General features: G+C 40.6%; 1 protein-coding gene across 1 annotated transcript in view; it reads right to left on the bottom strand.

The window, feature by feature from the left end:
* Window positions 1-16,798, bottom strand: part of LOC114469202 (tenascin-like) — a 64,403-nt gene that overhangs the window by 25,099 nt on the left and 22,506 nt on the right. Inside the window, 7 exon segments of the mRNA XM_028456465.1 lie at window positions 4,080-4,343; window positions 4,640-4,729; window positions 6,944-7,129; window positions 9,442-9,711; window positions 13,949-14,102; window positions 14,569-14,684; window positions 15,836-16,099. Of these exon segments, the coding sequence (XP_028312266.1) occupies window positions 4,080-4,343; window positions 4,640-4,729; window positions 6,944-7,129; window positions 9,442-9,711; window positions 13,949-14,102; window positions 14,569-14,684; window positions 15,836-16,099 (1,344 nt within the window).

Genomic DNA, 16,798 nt, shown 5'->3' with positions numbered 1-16,798 from the left:
AAATTCAGAGCCGTTTCTGGCTATATATAGAATATGACATTGCTTAGGAAGCCATTAGTCACTAAGGGGTCCCCAGAACACAGTCCTCAGCCTCATCCGGAGAGAATAATTCACTTCTCTTCATCCCTAATGTGCTTAAAATTATTTTGCTTTTGAGTTGTGTTCTGGCTCCCAAAAATCATCTGAAAACACTAAATATCTGTATTGTCTATTGACATTCTGATTTTAATCACTTATCTTTCTTGAGAGGCTCAACTTAAAATGTTTAAATTTAAAGACAGGTTTTGATGACTGTCGCCCGTTAACATGAAAAGAATACCAGATTGTAGCAATTCCTTGACCATATATTGAAACTGCTGGCACCCAAACAGCAACGTGCGTAAAGCTCACACAAAACTAGAAACGGCTCTGGTGAAGGCGTAGCATTCCTATTTTTGTGTGGTATATATTTCAATACAGACAGTTCAGCTTCTCTTTGATTCAAAGCTGAATCGTTTCAAGAAATACACTGAGCATGACCAGTTGCCTTCACCTGTTTTACCATAAATCTGAACCTGGAGGATGGAGAATCTTCATAGACACAGTATATTTCATTGGTAAAAGGCATTTGACAAGGTCAAAGAATGATGAAGAATTAGAAAAGCAGACTAGATCAGTGGTTCCCAATCTCTTTTTGTCCCATGTACCCAACTACCCCCTTCACATTTCATTTTTGGAACAGCAGGCTCTAGTAAACCCCTAAATGCATCTCAAACATTGGTTCTAGCTAATTATTGATTGGTTTTCTACTAATGAAATTAAATTATTAATATCTTGTCCAGAACAAAATACATTTGTGTCATCAGCAAACATAATTAATTAAAAAAAATTGGGACACTTTGCAAATATTATTTAAATATATTATAAACAGCTTAGGCCCCAAAACTGAGCCTTGTGGAATTCCACAAGATAATATTTTTTGTTGTGATTTAACACCATTCATTTCTACGGACTGAAATGTATTGTTTAAATAGCTAGATAGCCGTCTGTGTGCTAACCCTCCTATGTCATATATCTCACATTACTGGAATAGTAACGAGTGATTCATAGTGTCAAATGTTTTTGTAATTATTGCCTCCTATTTTCACAAGTGTAGTAAAATGGCCTCTACAGCATAAAGCAATCCTGTTTCAAGAAATCACAAGAAAATATAGTATTTTATTGAGCAATATTCCTGTTAGTTTGTGGTAAATTTGTCCAGAAAATAGCCTAAAAAGGAACCAGGAGCATTTTCAGATTATTTTTGAATTCATGGTTAAATCTTTCCGAGTACCCCCTGCAATGTGCTCCTGTACCCCTGTTTGGGAACCACTGGACGAGATAAACATCAAGAAACAACATGAAGGATTGGATTGTAAATCCTGTAAAAATGTATTATTCAATTTCAAACAAGGGGACTGCTGATTGGTCTTTGTTTCCAGTTTTCTCCTCATTCTGCCCTTCTTTCAAGAAATGGCTTAGTTCCAACATCCTCCTTCTCCTTCAGCCTCTGGAAATATCTTGTTTTTATAGAAACACATTATTATGTTCAGTAGCTGGTCAGTTCCCCTCCAACACGCAATGTCAGCTTGGCAATCTTAATCCTTCCACGTTCTGCCCCCTCTTCATTCTTCGTTCTCTCAGCCCCTCCTGAGAAAGGAGCATGATCCGTGTTTGCACTATGTGTCTGGAGACGATAACGGCTGCGGCCGTGGATTAAAAGGGCGGCTGATTTTATAGACAATGTTTCAAACACGCGTCTCAGCATGTGGCCTTTTATCGGACGGACCGGCAGTTCATCGCGGTCAAATCGCACAAACCCAGGAGGGGAGCAGGGCTCACGCCAGCAATTATCACATGAATGAGCATTGTGCGTGATGCGCGCATGTCTGTACAAACACACACACACACACACACACACACACACACACACACACACCCCACATCCACACACAACCAAAGGTTCACTTCATTCTGTTTAGCCATTCGGTGTCTTCATCACACACACACGACCACACACACAAGGAGCAGACACATGCACGTGCACACTCACACCCTCTCACAAGCTCACATTTTAATGAAACCGTCTGAAGGAAAATGGAAAAGAAGCATCATTTTCTAGAGAAACTTACCAACATTTCCTGCATGCCAGGTTGTTTTTAGCCCTCAGCCGTGCGTTTCACGGGCACTGGTTGCATAACTGAAAGATCCTTTCTGGCAATTTAACCACAAATATGCCATAATCACCTCTTTTCTTGTTACAATTTAAAAAAAAAAAAAAAAGAAAAAAAAGGGAGAAAAATGTAAAATAATCCCACATGCTAGAAATGAGCCTTGATGGGAGGGGGGGGGGGGGGTCGAGAGAGAGAGTGTGACTTACATTCAGAAGCTAACAATGAATTCAATTCATCGCCTTGGTTTGGCTGCGGTACTGAAGGACAAACAGAACGAACCTGCGGTTAATGTGCACGTCTCTTGTTCTTTAACCCAACGCCAGCAGAACCGTGCAGTTTCCCTCAGGCCAAGTCTCAGCTGAAGCTAAGATCTCACTTAGCTCCTGGAGTGTGTGGGCGACTCTTGTTTTTTCAGGACATTTTTAATACCACCATAAATTCACAAGTGTTAAAATAAACTTTGCTGCTTTTTGACAGCAGAGGAACCCATTGCTCATCGGTTTTTAGCTTTAGTAGAAAAATGTGCTTAGAAGGATTAAAAAATAATTACTCACTATGAACAATCACCGATTAATACATTACAGAAAGAAATTACAGCTTCTTAGAAACCTTCATAAATACAGTATGGATGGATTCTACAGTATGTTACATTGATACCTAATGAGTCTGTTAAGTACATTCAGTACATACTGTATAATGAGCCCATTTGTGGCCAAATAGGAAATGTGAACTACATAAATGTGTAAGACTGAAAAATCAAACATTATGGGCCTGTACTACTAAGCTGGATTTCCTCTTATTGCGCTAACTTCCAGGAATTAATCGGCGTATGTTGTCCTACGAAGCTGGCTAACGTAATACGGGCTAAATCACCATGCTGAACACTTAACCTGGTCAGGAGTAGGTTTTATTCTGGCTAGGATCTAAGCGAGTACTAAAGTCCCGCCTCCTGACCAATCAGTTCTCTTACAAAATGACCTGCCCAAGAAAAGGTGGATCATTCTGTGAACACGTCTCTGTGTTTGATGGACTGACCTTCAGCTGATAAAGCCTGCGTGTATCGGGTGCTTTCAGACTGACAAATAAATAAATTAATTAATTAATTAATTTGTTCATGTATTCTGTTGAGAGCCTCAGTCCTGTCAGATAATATAAAATACAAATATTATCCACCTTATGAATTAGGCTGAGCTGTATGAATGCAGCATCAGAGCCACAGAGAAGGTAAAAGTAAAAGTGAAACTGATTCATGTCCGTTGACATAAAAATGTATATTCTCACTAATTTAAGCATTAACACTCATCAACTCCTGCTTTCATTCCTTGATGCTTTTACTGCAGCAACAGTGTTGTTTTTGCTCTGAATTATTGATTTTAATTCTTCATATTTTTAAAGAATTATTCCTCAATTGTGACGTAAATTGCTCTACACAGTTTCTCCGTGTTTGATTGGTCTGACGCTGTATATCTTCCTTCGTAGTACAGCTTCTCTCTGACCGAAAATGTGTGGATAGGTGAAGCGGAGATAAATCCAGAATATACTGATCCAGCCTCGTAGTACAGGCCCTATGTGTATGTTAATGAGGCTGGGGATGTTTGGACATACTCATTATGTGTCACAAGGCTATAGATTCAAGTTTTTACTTTTGTGTCTTTTAGTGTGATTTCTTCTCTTCCCAGATTCTTGTCTCCTCCCTCCTTGAACCAACTGTCCCATGTTTGTCATCAACCTTGTGTATTTATTTAATCTTGGATTGTCATCCTGACTGTTGATATTAGAAACCTCTGTTCAGGTTCAAGGACAGTGGTCATCCCTGCTCTATGACATCAGACTACTCTCCATGGTTAAGAACCATCATTTCCAAAGCGTGTGTTTGCCAGCACTGACCTGTGGGTGCTGAGATGGTTGCAGGGACGCTGGTTCGTCGTCCCCTCTCAGCAACGATGCTGATGGTGTACAGCATGCCGGGTGTCAGGCCCCTCAGGGTTTGGGACTCCGTGTTGCCGGGGACCACGTCCTCAGCCCTGTGACCGTCCGCTGAGACGTAAACCAACCTGTAGGAGTCCAGTTTAGCCAGGGGGCGTCGCCACTCAAGCATCATGGTCGTCTCAGTCACCTCAGCCACTGTCAGGTCTCTGGGAGCGTCCAGGGCTGAGGGAGATGTTTGGAATAAAACACTTTTAGTGCTACTCTTTTTACTTTTAGACTATAGTCCAACCCTGTAAATAGCATTTTATCTTTTCCAAATTCCATGTTCTCCACATAACATTTTTTAGATTCCGTTTTTTTATTTTCCTCACGGTGACGATGTTTCATCAACAGTCTGTCAATTTCCGCGTTCAACAGTAGATTCCATTTTCATTGATCAATTCCGTGATTCAGTACGTATTCTATTAACGCAGAAATAATAGTGCCCTACTATATCATGACTGTATTATGTGTCTCACCTGTTACAGCGTTGGTGGTCGTCGGCAGACTTTCGCGCTCATCTTTCACCGCGGTGACTCCCATTCCGTACTCTGTGCCGGGTCTCAGGCCTGCAGGAGTTAAAGAGGACACTTAAAAAAAGGCTATGATTTGGGGACAAAACGCTCTTTCACCTTTTGTTAGCACAAATTCACAGAGGTGTCGTCAGCACATGAACAGTGAGGCAGCCTGAGTAGTCAAGTGGCCAGCTGTTTGAACGAGTGACTCCAGTGCCCATGGCAAACACAAAAAAAGCACCCTCTTGTGACTCGGTTACACAATAGATCGTAGTCTAATTGCGTTTCATGGTGAGCCTGTGTGGAGTGTCAGAGCTGTATTTGGCATTGATAGATCTATAGGACCCTTGTCCCATGCAGAAGCACTACTGGCTACGATACAGCAGACTGTGGAGGCCCGTTAGTCACCTTATAGGAGCCCTCTTCTCAACTGATCGTTCCTAATTCCTTTATTAACTCTCACAGAGGTCAGCGCACTTCAAGGCTTACAGCATGAAATTACACCTAAGGCCCAGGAAGCTCATCATCAATAAAATCACTAGCGTAAAGGCAATTACAGATAATAAGTGTGTGAAAGGAGTGCTAGAGCAGTGAGGGAGGGTTGATCGAATGAATGGACTCACTGGGTTATTTTCACTCAATGTGCTCCCCCTGGAAGACGAGGACCAAGGCCAGACAAAGACACTGCTAGTCTGTTTTGAAGCTTTGTTTATTTATTACTAACCTTGCTCTGATGATGCACACAGAAGAAATGAGGCCTGATTCTATCAGCAGTGTAGCAAGATGAAAACATGCATGCTTTCCTTTCAGAAGCCTCGCAGCAAAACAACCAGCAGTTTGTCTGATTAACGACTGAATGCCCAACCCCTCTTGGGTGGTTTTCTCATATGAAAAAGGTATTTTGAACCAATACAAACGTGTCTTAAATGCAAAGATTTTAATAGTAAAAGGAACAACTTTTGACTACCTAAGAGGGATTCAACTCCTCACACGGTATCTTTTTTCCTAATAAACCAGGAGAATGTCAACTGTTTTGTTTAAATCAACAGTGTCGGCCTGATGTGGCTGCAGAGAAACGACCCTTTAACTGCTCTTTAAGCCTGATTTGTCAACATCCCAAAAAACAAGTGCTACATTGGGTAAACATGCAAAAAGATTGCACACCCTGTTAGTTCACCTGTTGCGCGCAACTTTTAGAGGTGTTAGTGGAAGAGGAGGATATGGTATCTCTCCAATTACAGCAAACAAGTCTGAATAAACCAAATATATGAGGCTATCTGTAAGAAAGTCAATGCTGTGGGGAGAACAAACAAACAAACAAAAAACAGCAGAAAAGTCAAAGGAAGAAGCTAAGATTTAAGGACAACGGGAAAAAAAAAACAATTTTTCAATCATTTTTGATTCATATGTTACAAACACTTCACTTAAGTGGGACAGATCGATTACATCCCCTTTGGTTCTGCCTACTTTTGCTCCTCCAACAATAACTGCAGTCATCGGTGAGTAAAGCTATGACCATTAGTCCCTTCCTGTGGTAAATAAATGCACAGCTAATCTAATTACATCTCCTCCTCCTAATATTTTTGTGTTCTGGCAGAGAGGTCCAGATTAGATAATCATAACGGGCAAATGTACTGAATAGATGCTTGTGTCATTTTACACATCTGATAGATGGAAGGATACAAGACAACATGTTGCATTTGCATGTGCTGTCAAGTTTGCATGTTTTTTACAGGCTAACTTGAGTAGATCAGCAATTATGAGGAAAAACCAATTAACAGGCTTCTGTACTGATTATAGACATTCAAGAGAGCTATTTAAATACCAGTTATTAGCGTTAAAAAACAGTATTTAGGTTAGCAGTTTGTGTGGAACTCATTGTGAAGCCCCTTCAGAGAATTAGATTGAGTAAATATGCCACACTGTGCTGGAATGTATTACCAATCATCAGTTTGCCAAATACTGATAAAAATCCTAATAAAATGACTCATGTTGAATATTGAGCTATGGGTAGTGACTCATTTTGTAACGTGATAACGAGAAAAATGCAATGCCTACTTTTGGGTTGCCATATTTGTGACAAGCTTCAGTTTAGATTTGAAGAATAAGGAAGTGTAAGTATGACATTCATATAAACGAGGGTAATGTGTTTCAGTTCCTGGATTATACAACGACATGCAGAAGAAGTAACAGATGATTCTGTTTGTGAATTGTTGTCTCTGAGGCTGTAAATGACAACATTGACGCTAAAATCTGTTTGGGATGTACCAGTGAGCTTGGCTTGGGTTGAGTCCTTTGGTCCAGGTGAGACCAGCAGTTCTCCGTGATCCCCTCCAGACAGCGGCCCGTATTTGATGCGATAGTTGTCAACGGGAGCCCGGCTGTTCTTCCACTCCAGAGTGATACTCTCATCCGTCAGCTCCACCGTCTGCAGCTCCCTCGGTGCGTCAAGGTCTAAAACACAGAAATGGTGGAAAGAGACTCTGACTTACGCTAAAATGGGTTTAATACACAAAACATTCAAGTCCACATTGGCACATCCATCCAGTCAAAGTCAAAAGATGATTTGCTCCTCTAAAGCAAAACTTTTTTTGCTCAAGTACCGCCTTTTTCTTATTTCTGAATTCAAGTACTGTACCTCCTTTGTCCGACTACAACATTTTGCTTGTAAAATTATTTAAAAACAACTATAATGATGGAATTAACTAGTGATAACACATTCTAAACAATCTCATTTTGTAAATAGGTGGAATGAAACAGTATTTCGAGCAGTGGTTCCCAACCTTTTTTGAATCGTGACCCCATTTTGATAGAATTTCTGGCGACCCCAAAAACATTTCTTTCTAGAATTAGTTTATTATTCATTGTAGTTTAACTAGTAGATTCACAAAGGGAAAGTGTAGAAATACAGTTGTTTAAGATTGTGTTGTTTTAATTTTAAAAAAGAAAAATTATTTAAACATTTCCAAAATCTACCGTATTTTGTGACGCATAGGACGCTATTTTTTTCCTTTAAAGTTGAGGGTGCGGCCAATGCGGCGGTGTGCTCTATGTGTGGATTTTTCAGTCGTGTCACACACGTGTGTCCAGTGAAAGTCGGTGTCAGGAGGTAGAATATTACTGACAATCACTCCTATAGCAGAATGACTGAACTGTAACAGCCAATGAACATTAAAAAAACGAGCTTCAGATAACGTGGGGAAAGTGATCCTCTCACAGGTTTTATAACTCATGTGGGAGCGAGTGACAGCAGAAGTCATGCATCTGTTAAATATTTGTTTTTATTGATGAATTGATATATAAAATAAGAATGCTGATTGTTTAAATAAAAACAAAATACCGGTAATAAATTGAAGTTTGGGGAACGGTGCTGGCTCGTATGCATTTACAGTGGGAAGAGTGAATAAAAAGTACAATAAGATTAAAAAAGTCACTCAGCCAGTTTTTAATAGCGGTTAATAATAAACGGCATAAAGTTGTCAAATCCCTGCATTAGGTTTACGAGGAGTGATCGCGCACTGGACTCTCAGCCTGACAGAGAAAGCGAGAGCGTGCACGCTGAAACACTCCGGATAAAGTAAAAATCAGCCAGTTAATGATAGAAAAAAAAAGGAGTGGATGTGTGCATCAAAGTGTGACAGAGGTATTTGTCAGCACTAGCAAACATTTCTCAGTAATGGTGAAAGATGTCCTGCATGTCCACAACAGCTGCTATTGGCCAACGCACCACCCAGGACCCACAAGACCAGCCAGGCATGTGGCCCAAGAAGCCCAAACCACCCCCACCACCCGAATAGACACCTCACTGACCTCAGGACACACAGCTGCCAGAAAGACACTGTTCTCCCTGAAATGAAAACTCAAAACATCTGCTGATATACAGTAAATCATAGAAATAGCTAACTTTGAGAGAATCCCAGACCATTAGCAACTAACAGCCCATGTCAAAATAGAGGTAAAATTGTAAAATATGTACTGTATATAATGCTCGTCTGTAACGGTCGCATTTACAGACCATAGAGTCGCCGCTAGCTTACCAATCTACGGGAAGAATTTGTCTCTTTTCTAACAAGCGTTAACCCAACCACTAAGAACAAAGCCCAAAATCCTGCAGGCAGACCTGCTAATACTGTATCATGTTTTTCTGCAGTCAGTGCCGTCTCCTCGCCCTTCTTTCTCTTCTCTGTTTCAGGTGTCTTGAAGCTGGAGCTGACAGTTCCTGATCTGTGGTTCATGGCTCAACAATTCTAGGATACTCTGATGGTCTATCTATCCATCCTGTTCTGTTCTCCTCCTTCTGTCCACTAACCCCAACCAGACGAGGCAGATGGCTGCCACCTCTGAACCTGGTTCTGCTGGAGATTTCTACCGGTTAAAAGGGAGTTATTTTTTTCTCCACTGTTGCTAATGCTCGTTCATGTGGATTTTGTTGGGTTTTTTCCCTCACTACGAATTATATATTTTGATAGTGCTTTGAGATGACTTTTGTTGTAATCTGCGCTATATAAATAAAGTTGAATTCAATTGAATTAAATGTATATGTATTTCATTATTGGTAATAGAAATTTGATTGAAGAATGAAACGTTTTGTTTTAAATTGGGCTCCTGGGCTCTTAAAGGCCACAACAGCAGGATGTCCTTCCTTGTAAACATATCGCCACTAGTAAAATATGTGTGGTCCAATCTCCAACCTACCTTTAGCAGCTCATTAAAGTCGCCTGTAGTTTTCATCCACACAGCGTTATATAATTACGATGGAGTCTCACCTGTGAGGAAGGAGTCGTAGATGGGGGTACTGGAACGCCCGCCCTTCCGAGCCATCAGTGACACCTTGTACTGGGTGTCGGGGGCCAGGCCTCCCAGGTGATATTGGTTGTCGGTGGAGGACAGCTCTACTACGCTGCGCTCGTTAGCGTCCGAGACAGGCCCGTAGGAGATGGTGACCCCATCAACATCTGCGACAGGCTGGAACCAGGTCACCAATGCTGTGGTGTCTGTCACGTCTCGTACGTCCACCTGACTGGGAGCGTCAATACCTGCAGAGAAAAAAGGGTCATTCTAGCAATCAGATGTCCTCATCTCCCTTTAGGGGACTTTTATCTGTGGGCAACAGACCTTATACAGATAAAGTCAGTTTAGCAAATGACACTTAATGATGGCCTTCAAGACACCTTATTCATGCTAGTGACAGGTGTGATGTCATAATAATGACAGCGTAATGTCAGCCTTATGTGTAGCCCTTCATATAAAGTGTTACCAAATCATTTAATATTTGCAATGAGGTGGACATACATCAGTGTTCCATATGTAAACATAGGTAACTCAAGAAGTGATTTCATCCAATGTGACCTTCCGATTGCATTTCTTTTGAGGTAATTCACACTATTAATAGAAAACCTCCTCACGCCATCAAGGGTAGATTTCCTCTACAGCGAGCGACTCCACTAAAGTCAGCCTTCTGCGCACCACTGATAAAAAAGAAAATCTGCATTAGAGCTGAGCACAGATTTGTCTTCAGGGTGAAGCGGCTGCTGTATCACTCAGGTGTCACGATACCCTTCTGCTGAGAGGTTGGCGTCCCTCTGAGTCTGTCTGCTTGACTGACTGCAGCCTCCCACATACGGCGCAATGTGTTGGCGGAAAAACATGAGGGATGAGAGAGATGGATACAGCACGGTAACTCTCTTCACACAATTAGCCTCTCAGCATGCACGTCTCAGTTTGACTTGCTTGGCTACATTTTGACAAATCCTTTGTCAAAGCAGAGAACATGGACTGATTCCTAATTAAAGTCTTTAGTTAAACCTCTCTCAACTTCACTTTCCCAAATTTTACTTTGAAAACTCGATTTTTGATTCCGATTGAGATCCCTAAGTGTTTTTAAAAAGATAATCATGCATTAGAAAAAAAACATTTCACACAAAATTTAAAAAAGAAGAGTTTGTAGCGGAGGTCTATCAAGTTAAACATGTGTTTGAAACTTGTTTTTTAACAGTTTGTAAAAGAAGAGAGATTCTTTCCGTGATTACACATGATTAAACAGGAAAATCAATTTTCCCATTTGGACTTTTTAAAAATCCCCCTCAATAAATAACTCGACTTCAATTTTATGTCAATTATTCGTACATCTTTATGATCTAGCTACTCCATTAAGTCACAGTTAAGTCAAGTTTGTTTTTTTAAACAAGATTTAGTGTAGCATTCTGCTCTAATTCACTTCAAAGACTGTGACGTGTTGCTTGTTTAATAGCACAATAGTAAGGGGTGCACATAACTTCTTTGTTCTGGTGTTCAGGGGAGCAGCTACGATTGTTAGTTGGCGCTCACTTTATTTTTAAATTGCTTGTTTTCCACAGGTTTTTGTGAATAACAACATCCGAACGACGTCCACATAACAATACTGTTAAACTCCGTTTATTAGTGTTCATCCAGCGGCTCTGCTGTTCGCATGCTTATCAAAAACTGAAGGACTGAAGGTTTTAGTTAGGAGCTGTTTTTGTATTACACAGGGGGATTTTCACTGCATATTCTGAACCACATTTCTATGTTCACCATTGGTTTGAAGCCAGTTGAGCCATTTTGTTGAGATTTGCATTTCTGTGCTAAGTATGCTTAATGGAGCTTCTTTGACAATGTTATAAAAACAATGACTCATACTCTGCAAAACAATAGTACCGATCAATCCCGAAATCTTAGGAACTCAAACACCTGTAAGATTTCATCTACAATGCATTGTTTATTTTGGGAGTGGCTGGGATCCTGTGCACTATTTAGGTGCACCCCTAACATAGCATATCCCCATTAATGTCAAACACATAGTAAGCAAGTATGGAAACTGATAGGCTGTTGCCTCTGAGCTCTAAGATTGCAGTTTAAATTATAATAATAACAATGATAATAATAAATTATGACACTATTACCAATATGTATAATTCTTCATTTAATATTTATGACAGATAATGTCAAAAGCAAGTGCGCGGGTTCACATACTATTGTAGTTCATAGCAGAACTACAAAGTGTAAAGAGGCTACTGTACTTCTCTTATGTCTATTTGATCCTCAATGATCTCTAGTTTATGATTCTATTGACAAAAATCGAATGGTATTGCTGGTTTATATGAAATTATAATCAGATATTTAGTTATCAATCAATGTCTTTGTAGCATCTTTAAAACTTGAAACTCACTTTTGTTTTGGCCACGTCTTCGTTCTTTGTGTGCTGATTTCCTTTCCAAACCCTCACAGTCACAGGCACCAAGAGAACGCACTTCAGCTCCAGATACAATTTTAAACAGGTTTCTTGAATTAACTAATGTCATTGTTTTCATCAGATTATTGCAATGCAAGAGGCAGCCCACACCAGCCTAATAAAGGGCGTCCAGGTGCCTTTATGCAAGCTCGGCTTAAAAAAGGCATGGTAATGGAAAATGGCATACTGTCATTAAAAATAATTATCCATATGGGAAAGAAAAACACACAAAGAAAAAAAAAATCAGGTGAGGTGTTTCAGGATTTTGGGTGGATGGAGGTGTAAAGCAGAGCTGTCCTGCTAGTCCTGCTACTGTACTTCGCTAGGCTGTGCATACTAATATACCCAACTCTAGTGTTTGCTTAATGAATGCCTGCGAATTGGATTTTTTTTACGTGATGCAATACTTTACACAAAAAGGAGGCCCCCGTAGAGTATCTTGCAAAGTTTGATGGTGTTTCCATAAAAACCAAACTAAATACCTTCTACAGGCAGGAGCTGACCTTTATTAACTTATTTATGAATCTGCCAGACATTTATTGTGGAGTCTGATGTGCTGAAAGATACGGCTCCCACTGGGAAACAGCTGGTAGAGCTCAAATTGCAGCCTTATTTTGAAAAAACAAAACAAAACAAAGTTTAACAACCTAAACGGTCTGAGCATTAATAAACACCCCCCACTAAACAGAAAAGCTCAAGAATAGTACGTTTGACCTCAGGGTCAAACCTAGAATTCTAAAACCATCAGCGATACAAAACCTTAACATTTACAGCTTCACGCAAATCCCATTTCTATACATCTGTGAACGAACTGACAGATTATACAAAATAATTCAATTTTTAGAACATGACACGACAGGTAAATTCCAAAGAGTACCAGTACTTGTCACATAATATTCAATCACTTTTCAGATAGGAAAGGTTGGACAGGCATGTTAGAATAACAACCATCCATCCATTGATTTCCAGACTTGCTCGTTCCTGTTTTTCAGGATCGCGGTGGTCTGCCGGTGCCCATCTCCGGCTTACACTGGGCGTGAGACAAGGGTACACCCTGGACAGGTCGCCAATCCATCGCAGGGCAACACACACAGCCAACTACTCACATTCACCCCTACGGACAATTTGGAGACTCCAATCAACCTTACAGTCATGTTTTGGGGATTGTGGGAAAAAGTTAGAATAAAATGTCCTGTCTATTTAGCTTTGATAAACTATTTTAAAAAAGACGTGAGCAGACTTTACAAATTTGCCCCAAGCCAACAATAAACTCTGATAAGAATTGCTGAAGATACTAAAATGCTAAAATGGCCAACATGTCAGGAATGCATTAAATAATGGCTTAGAGTCATTTTTATTGTTACTATGGAAGAGAGCTCAGAGGATGTGGTAACACAAAAATATAGATTTAAGATATATTAAAAGCGATAATTATTAAGGGTTATGTGGAGAAGGCGGATTTACTGGTTTAAAGTAACATGTTCATATAGGGGTTCAAATACTTATGAGCAGAGTGTCACTTCTTGTAGATGTTTGGATCACAATTATTTGATAGACATCTTCAATTTCCAACACTGCGTCTGAGTTTTTCGGTGTGCTTTGTGTGAATCCATCAATCAAGACCTTAACAAAATGTTCCACAATCTCTGAATTGCCATCAATTCGGATAAGACCCATCTGCTTTTACAACCCCCTTACATGTTTCTCCTTTCTCTGCTTTACTTTTTGATTTACACAGTAAACAGTCTATTTAAGGGAAAAATGTAAATCACAAATTCCTGGATATCTCCTCCACGGTTCTATGTATGCATGCTTCTGATGCCAGTTTCACGTCTGTCTGTACCAGATGGCGTGTTTCAGATTAACAAATGTGGAGGTCAAGGCCATTTCAATGTGAATAACCACATTTCAAGAGGGTCAGTCTGTGTGATCTTTTTAAAATCAGTTTTCTTGGTTCCTTCACATGAGGAATGTCACATTGTGAAGTGTGAGATTGACGTTTTCTGAGACATAAGCACACTTACTTGTAAAGACGTTCTTAGAGGATGACGGTCCCTGCATGTTGTTCTTCACCACCGAGAGTTTGACCTCATACTCTTGGCCGGGTCCCAATCCAGACTGCTCAAAGGTGGTCTCTGGGCGGCCAAGGGAGTTCAGGATCTCACCATCCTCTTCTTTCTGTCAACACAGGAAAAAAATGATCAGTCATGAGAGACTACAGAAACGAATCCTGGCATGAAGCGAGGTATAAAGAGAAGAACTGCTAAATCATAAAGGCAAACTGGGTGGTGTTTGAATTTATAAACTGACAGGGACTTGGGATTATTAAAGTGTGGCTTGGAGCAGATTCCAGTAGCACCACTTGGAAAGGTCTCAATGAGCGTTTAAAAGGAAAATAAAGCATTAAACAAAGTAACATTCACTGCGAGCCCTAAGGTCATTGGAGCTGTCAAGATTGGCTAACTGCTCAGTTTTTACTTGCTGGCTCGGCTGAACTGTTTTTCCAGCAGACACTCGCATGTTTTGGTTAGAGGATGAGGGTCTGTAGTGGATCAGATGTTTCCACCAGAGGAGTATGAGGATAAGGACTTTGGGCTACAGGATTTAACCACTTGGTGGAGCACAGAAGCTTCCTGGGGCTCACGGTGTTTCTGAAGATCAGGTTCCAGCCGTCGAACGGGATATCCAGCGGGTCCCACTGAACTTCCACCGATGTCTCCCGCACTGACTTAAACTTGAGTCCTTCAGGTTCAGGAAGATCTAAGCAGGAAGAGGAAAAACATGGATGTCAGGTCACCTGGAGTCTCTGAATTGTGCTTTGGAGTTAATGGGAGTGTGACTGGTTTTCTGGTCCATTGTGTTTGCCCCTGCGATGGACTGGTACCCTGTGCAGGGTGTACCCCTGCCTGGCACCTGTTGGGAGGTAGAAATAGGCACCAGCAAATCATAAGCCTGAGGGGGACCAAGCAGGTCAGAAGATGAATGAATGTGTAAAGCGTTATTTAAGACTTACTGTATTTTTACGAGTCTAACAGGAGACCTGCTTGTTCCGGTTTTTTAGGGTCGCGGGGGTCTACCGGTGCCTATCTCTGGCTCACAAGGCAAGGGTACACTCTGGACAGGGCGCCAATCCATCGCAGGGCAATACAGAAAGAGACAACCACGCGCATTCATTCCTACGGGCAATTTAGAGTCTCCAATCAACCTTACAGTCATATTTTTGGATTGTGGAATTGTGCATCATACTGAGATTGTATAAGTGCATATGCGCACTACCAGAAAATGAATTTTTGCTAAAAAAAATAAGTCATTTTTGTTTTCAAAGGGAACGGACACGTGTTTTATTTGTTTATTGGATTATGTTAGGGTTAGGGTTAGGGTTATAATCTCAGTACGGAGGTAAACTCAATATGTGACACCGGAGTACCGGGAGGAAACCCACGCAGTACAGCTTAGAATAAAATGTTCAATCTTTTTATCTTGATTAACTATTTTTACAAAAGACATGAGCAGACTTAAACTCTGAAAAGAATTGCTGAAGATGCTAAAATTCTAAAATTTCAAAGCCAAAATGGCCAACATGTCAGGAATGCATTAAAGAATGGCTTAGATTCCTTGTTATTGTTACTATGGAGAGAGCTCAGGACATATGTTAACACAAAAATATAGATTTAAGATATATTAAAAGTTATATTTATTAAGGGTTATGTGCAGAAGGTGGATTTACTGGTTAAAGTAACATGTTCACATAGGGGTTCAAATTCTTATGAGCAGAGTGGTCATTTCTTGTAGATGTTTGGATCACAATTATTTGATAGACATCTTCAATTTCCAACACTGTGTCTGAGTTGACACTCCTTCAAACAAATACCGAATGCATCAAACTCCTCCATAGAAAAGCTTTTACTCACGTGTTGCCACCCGGGCAGTAACAGGAACGCTCTTCTTGTTGCTGAGAACCGCATAAACACTGATCAGGTACTCGATTCCCGGTTCCAGCTCCCTAATTGTGGCCACCTTCTGGTCTCCGGGCACCCGCATGTCTAGTTCCAAACCTCCAGGGGCCGTCGGCATGTAGGTGATGTGGTACTCCTCCACTCGCATCTCATTGTCCCAGGAAAGGCCCACTGTTTCTGGTGTGACCTCCACTACGTTCAGGTCTTTGGGTGGGGAGACTGTGGAGAGACACTAAACATTAGTGAGGCAGATAATATTTCTCTCTTCTCTGGAATCTGCCTGAGCTGTTCCATTTATTATTTTAACAGTAGGAAAAACATGACTATTTACCCAAGAGGCACCTCATTTTGGGCTCCAATATAATGTGCTATTTTCTTTCTCCTATCTCAAGTATCTGATGATGCATTGCTGACTTTCTTTTTTCCATAAAGCTGTAGAGGATGTGAGATCTTTGCAAATATGTTGGCTTTGCCCTTCATACAAAAAGAGCATTCCTGGTTATTCATTAACAGCCTCAAAAACACCTTCAGCATTTTCTTCTACACACCAAGACATCACACTCCACGCACACAAATGCAAGAAGCCCGTTCTAACCACGAGATTCGACGGATCTGATGGGGTGGCCTGCCGTTCTCACGCACACTTCTAAATTGATTCTACAGACACGCGTACAGCTTATTGAAATCCCAAAGTTGCTTAATAAAATAAAACATTATATGACAAATGAAATCTATTTATCTACCTTACATACAAATTCAGACTAAGGAACATGAGATGGATGACAGTTTCTTAAAGCTAACATACAACACAATTTTAGATAATAGGGGGACAGTGGGATCTCTCGAGTGCAGCACTTTACACAAACCTTGACAGTTGACATATTTTAAAGGTCAACTTGACGTTATGTCACCATACCA

The sequence above is a fragment of the Gouania willdenowi genome, chromosome 9 (assembly GCF_900634775.1).
Source record: "Gouania willdenowi chromosome 9, fGouWil2.1, whole genome shotgun sequence".
In the NCBI taxonomy this organism is placed as follows: domain Eukaryota; kingdom Metazoa; phylum Chordata; class Actinopteri; order Blenniiformes; family Gobiesocidae; genus Gouania; species Gouania willdenowi.
This window is presented reverse-complemented; position numbering and strand designations above follow the sequence as displayed.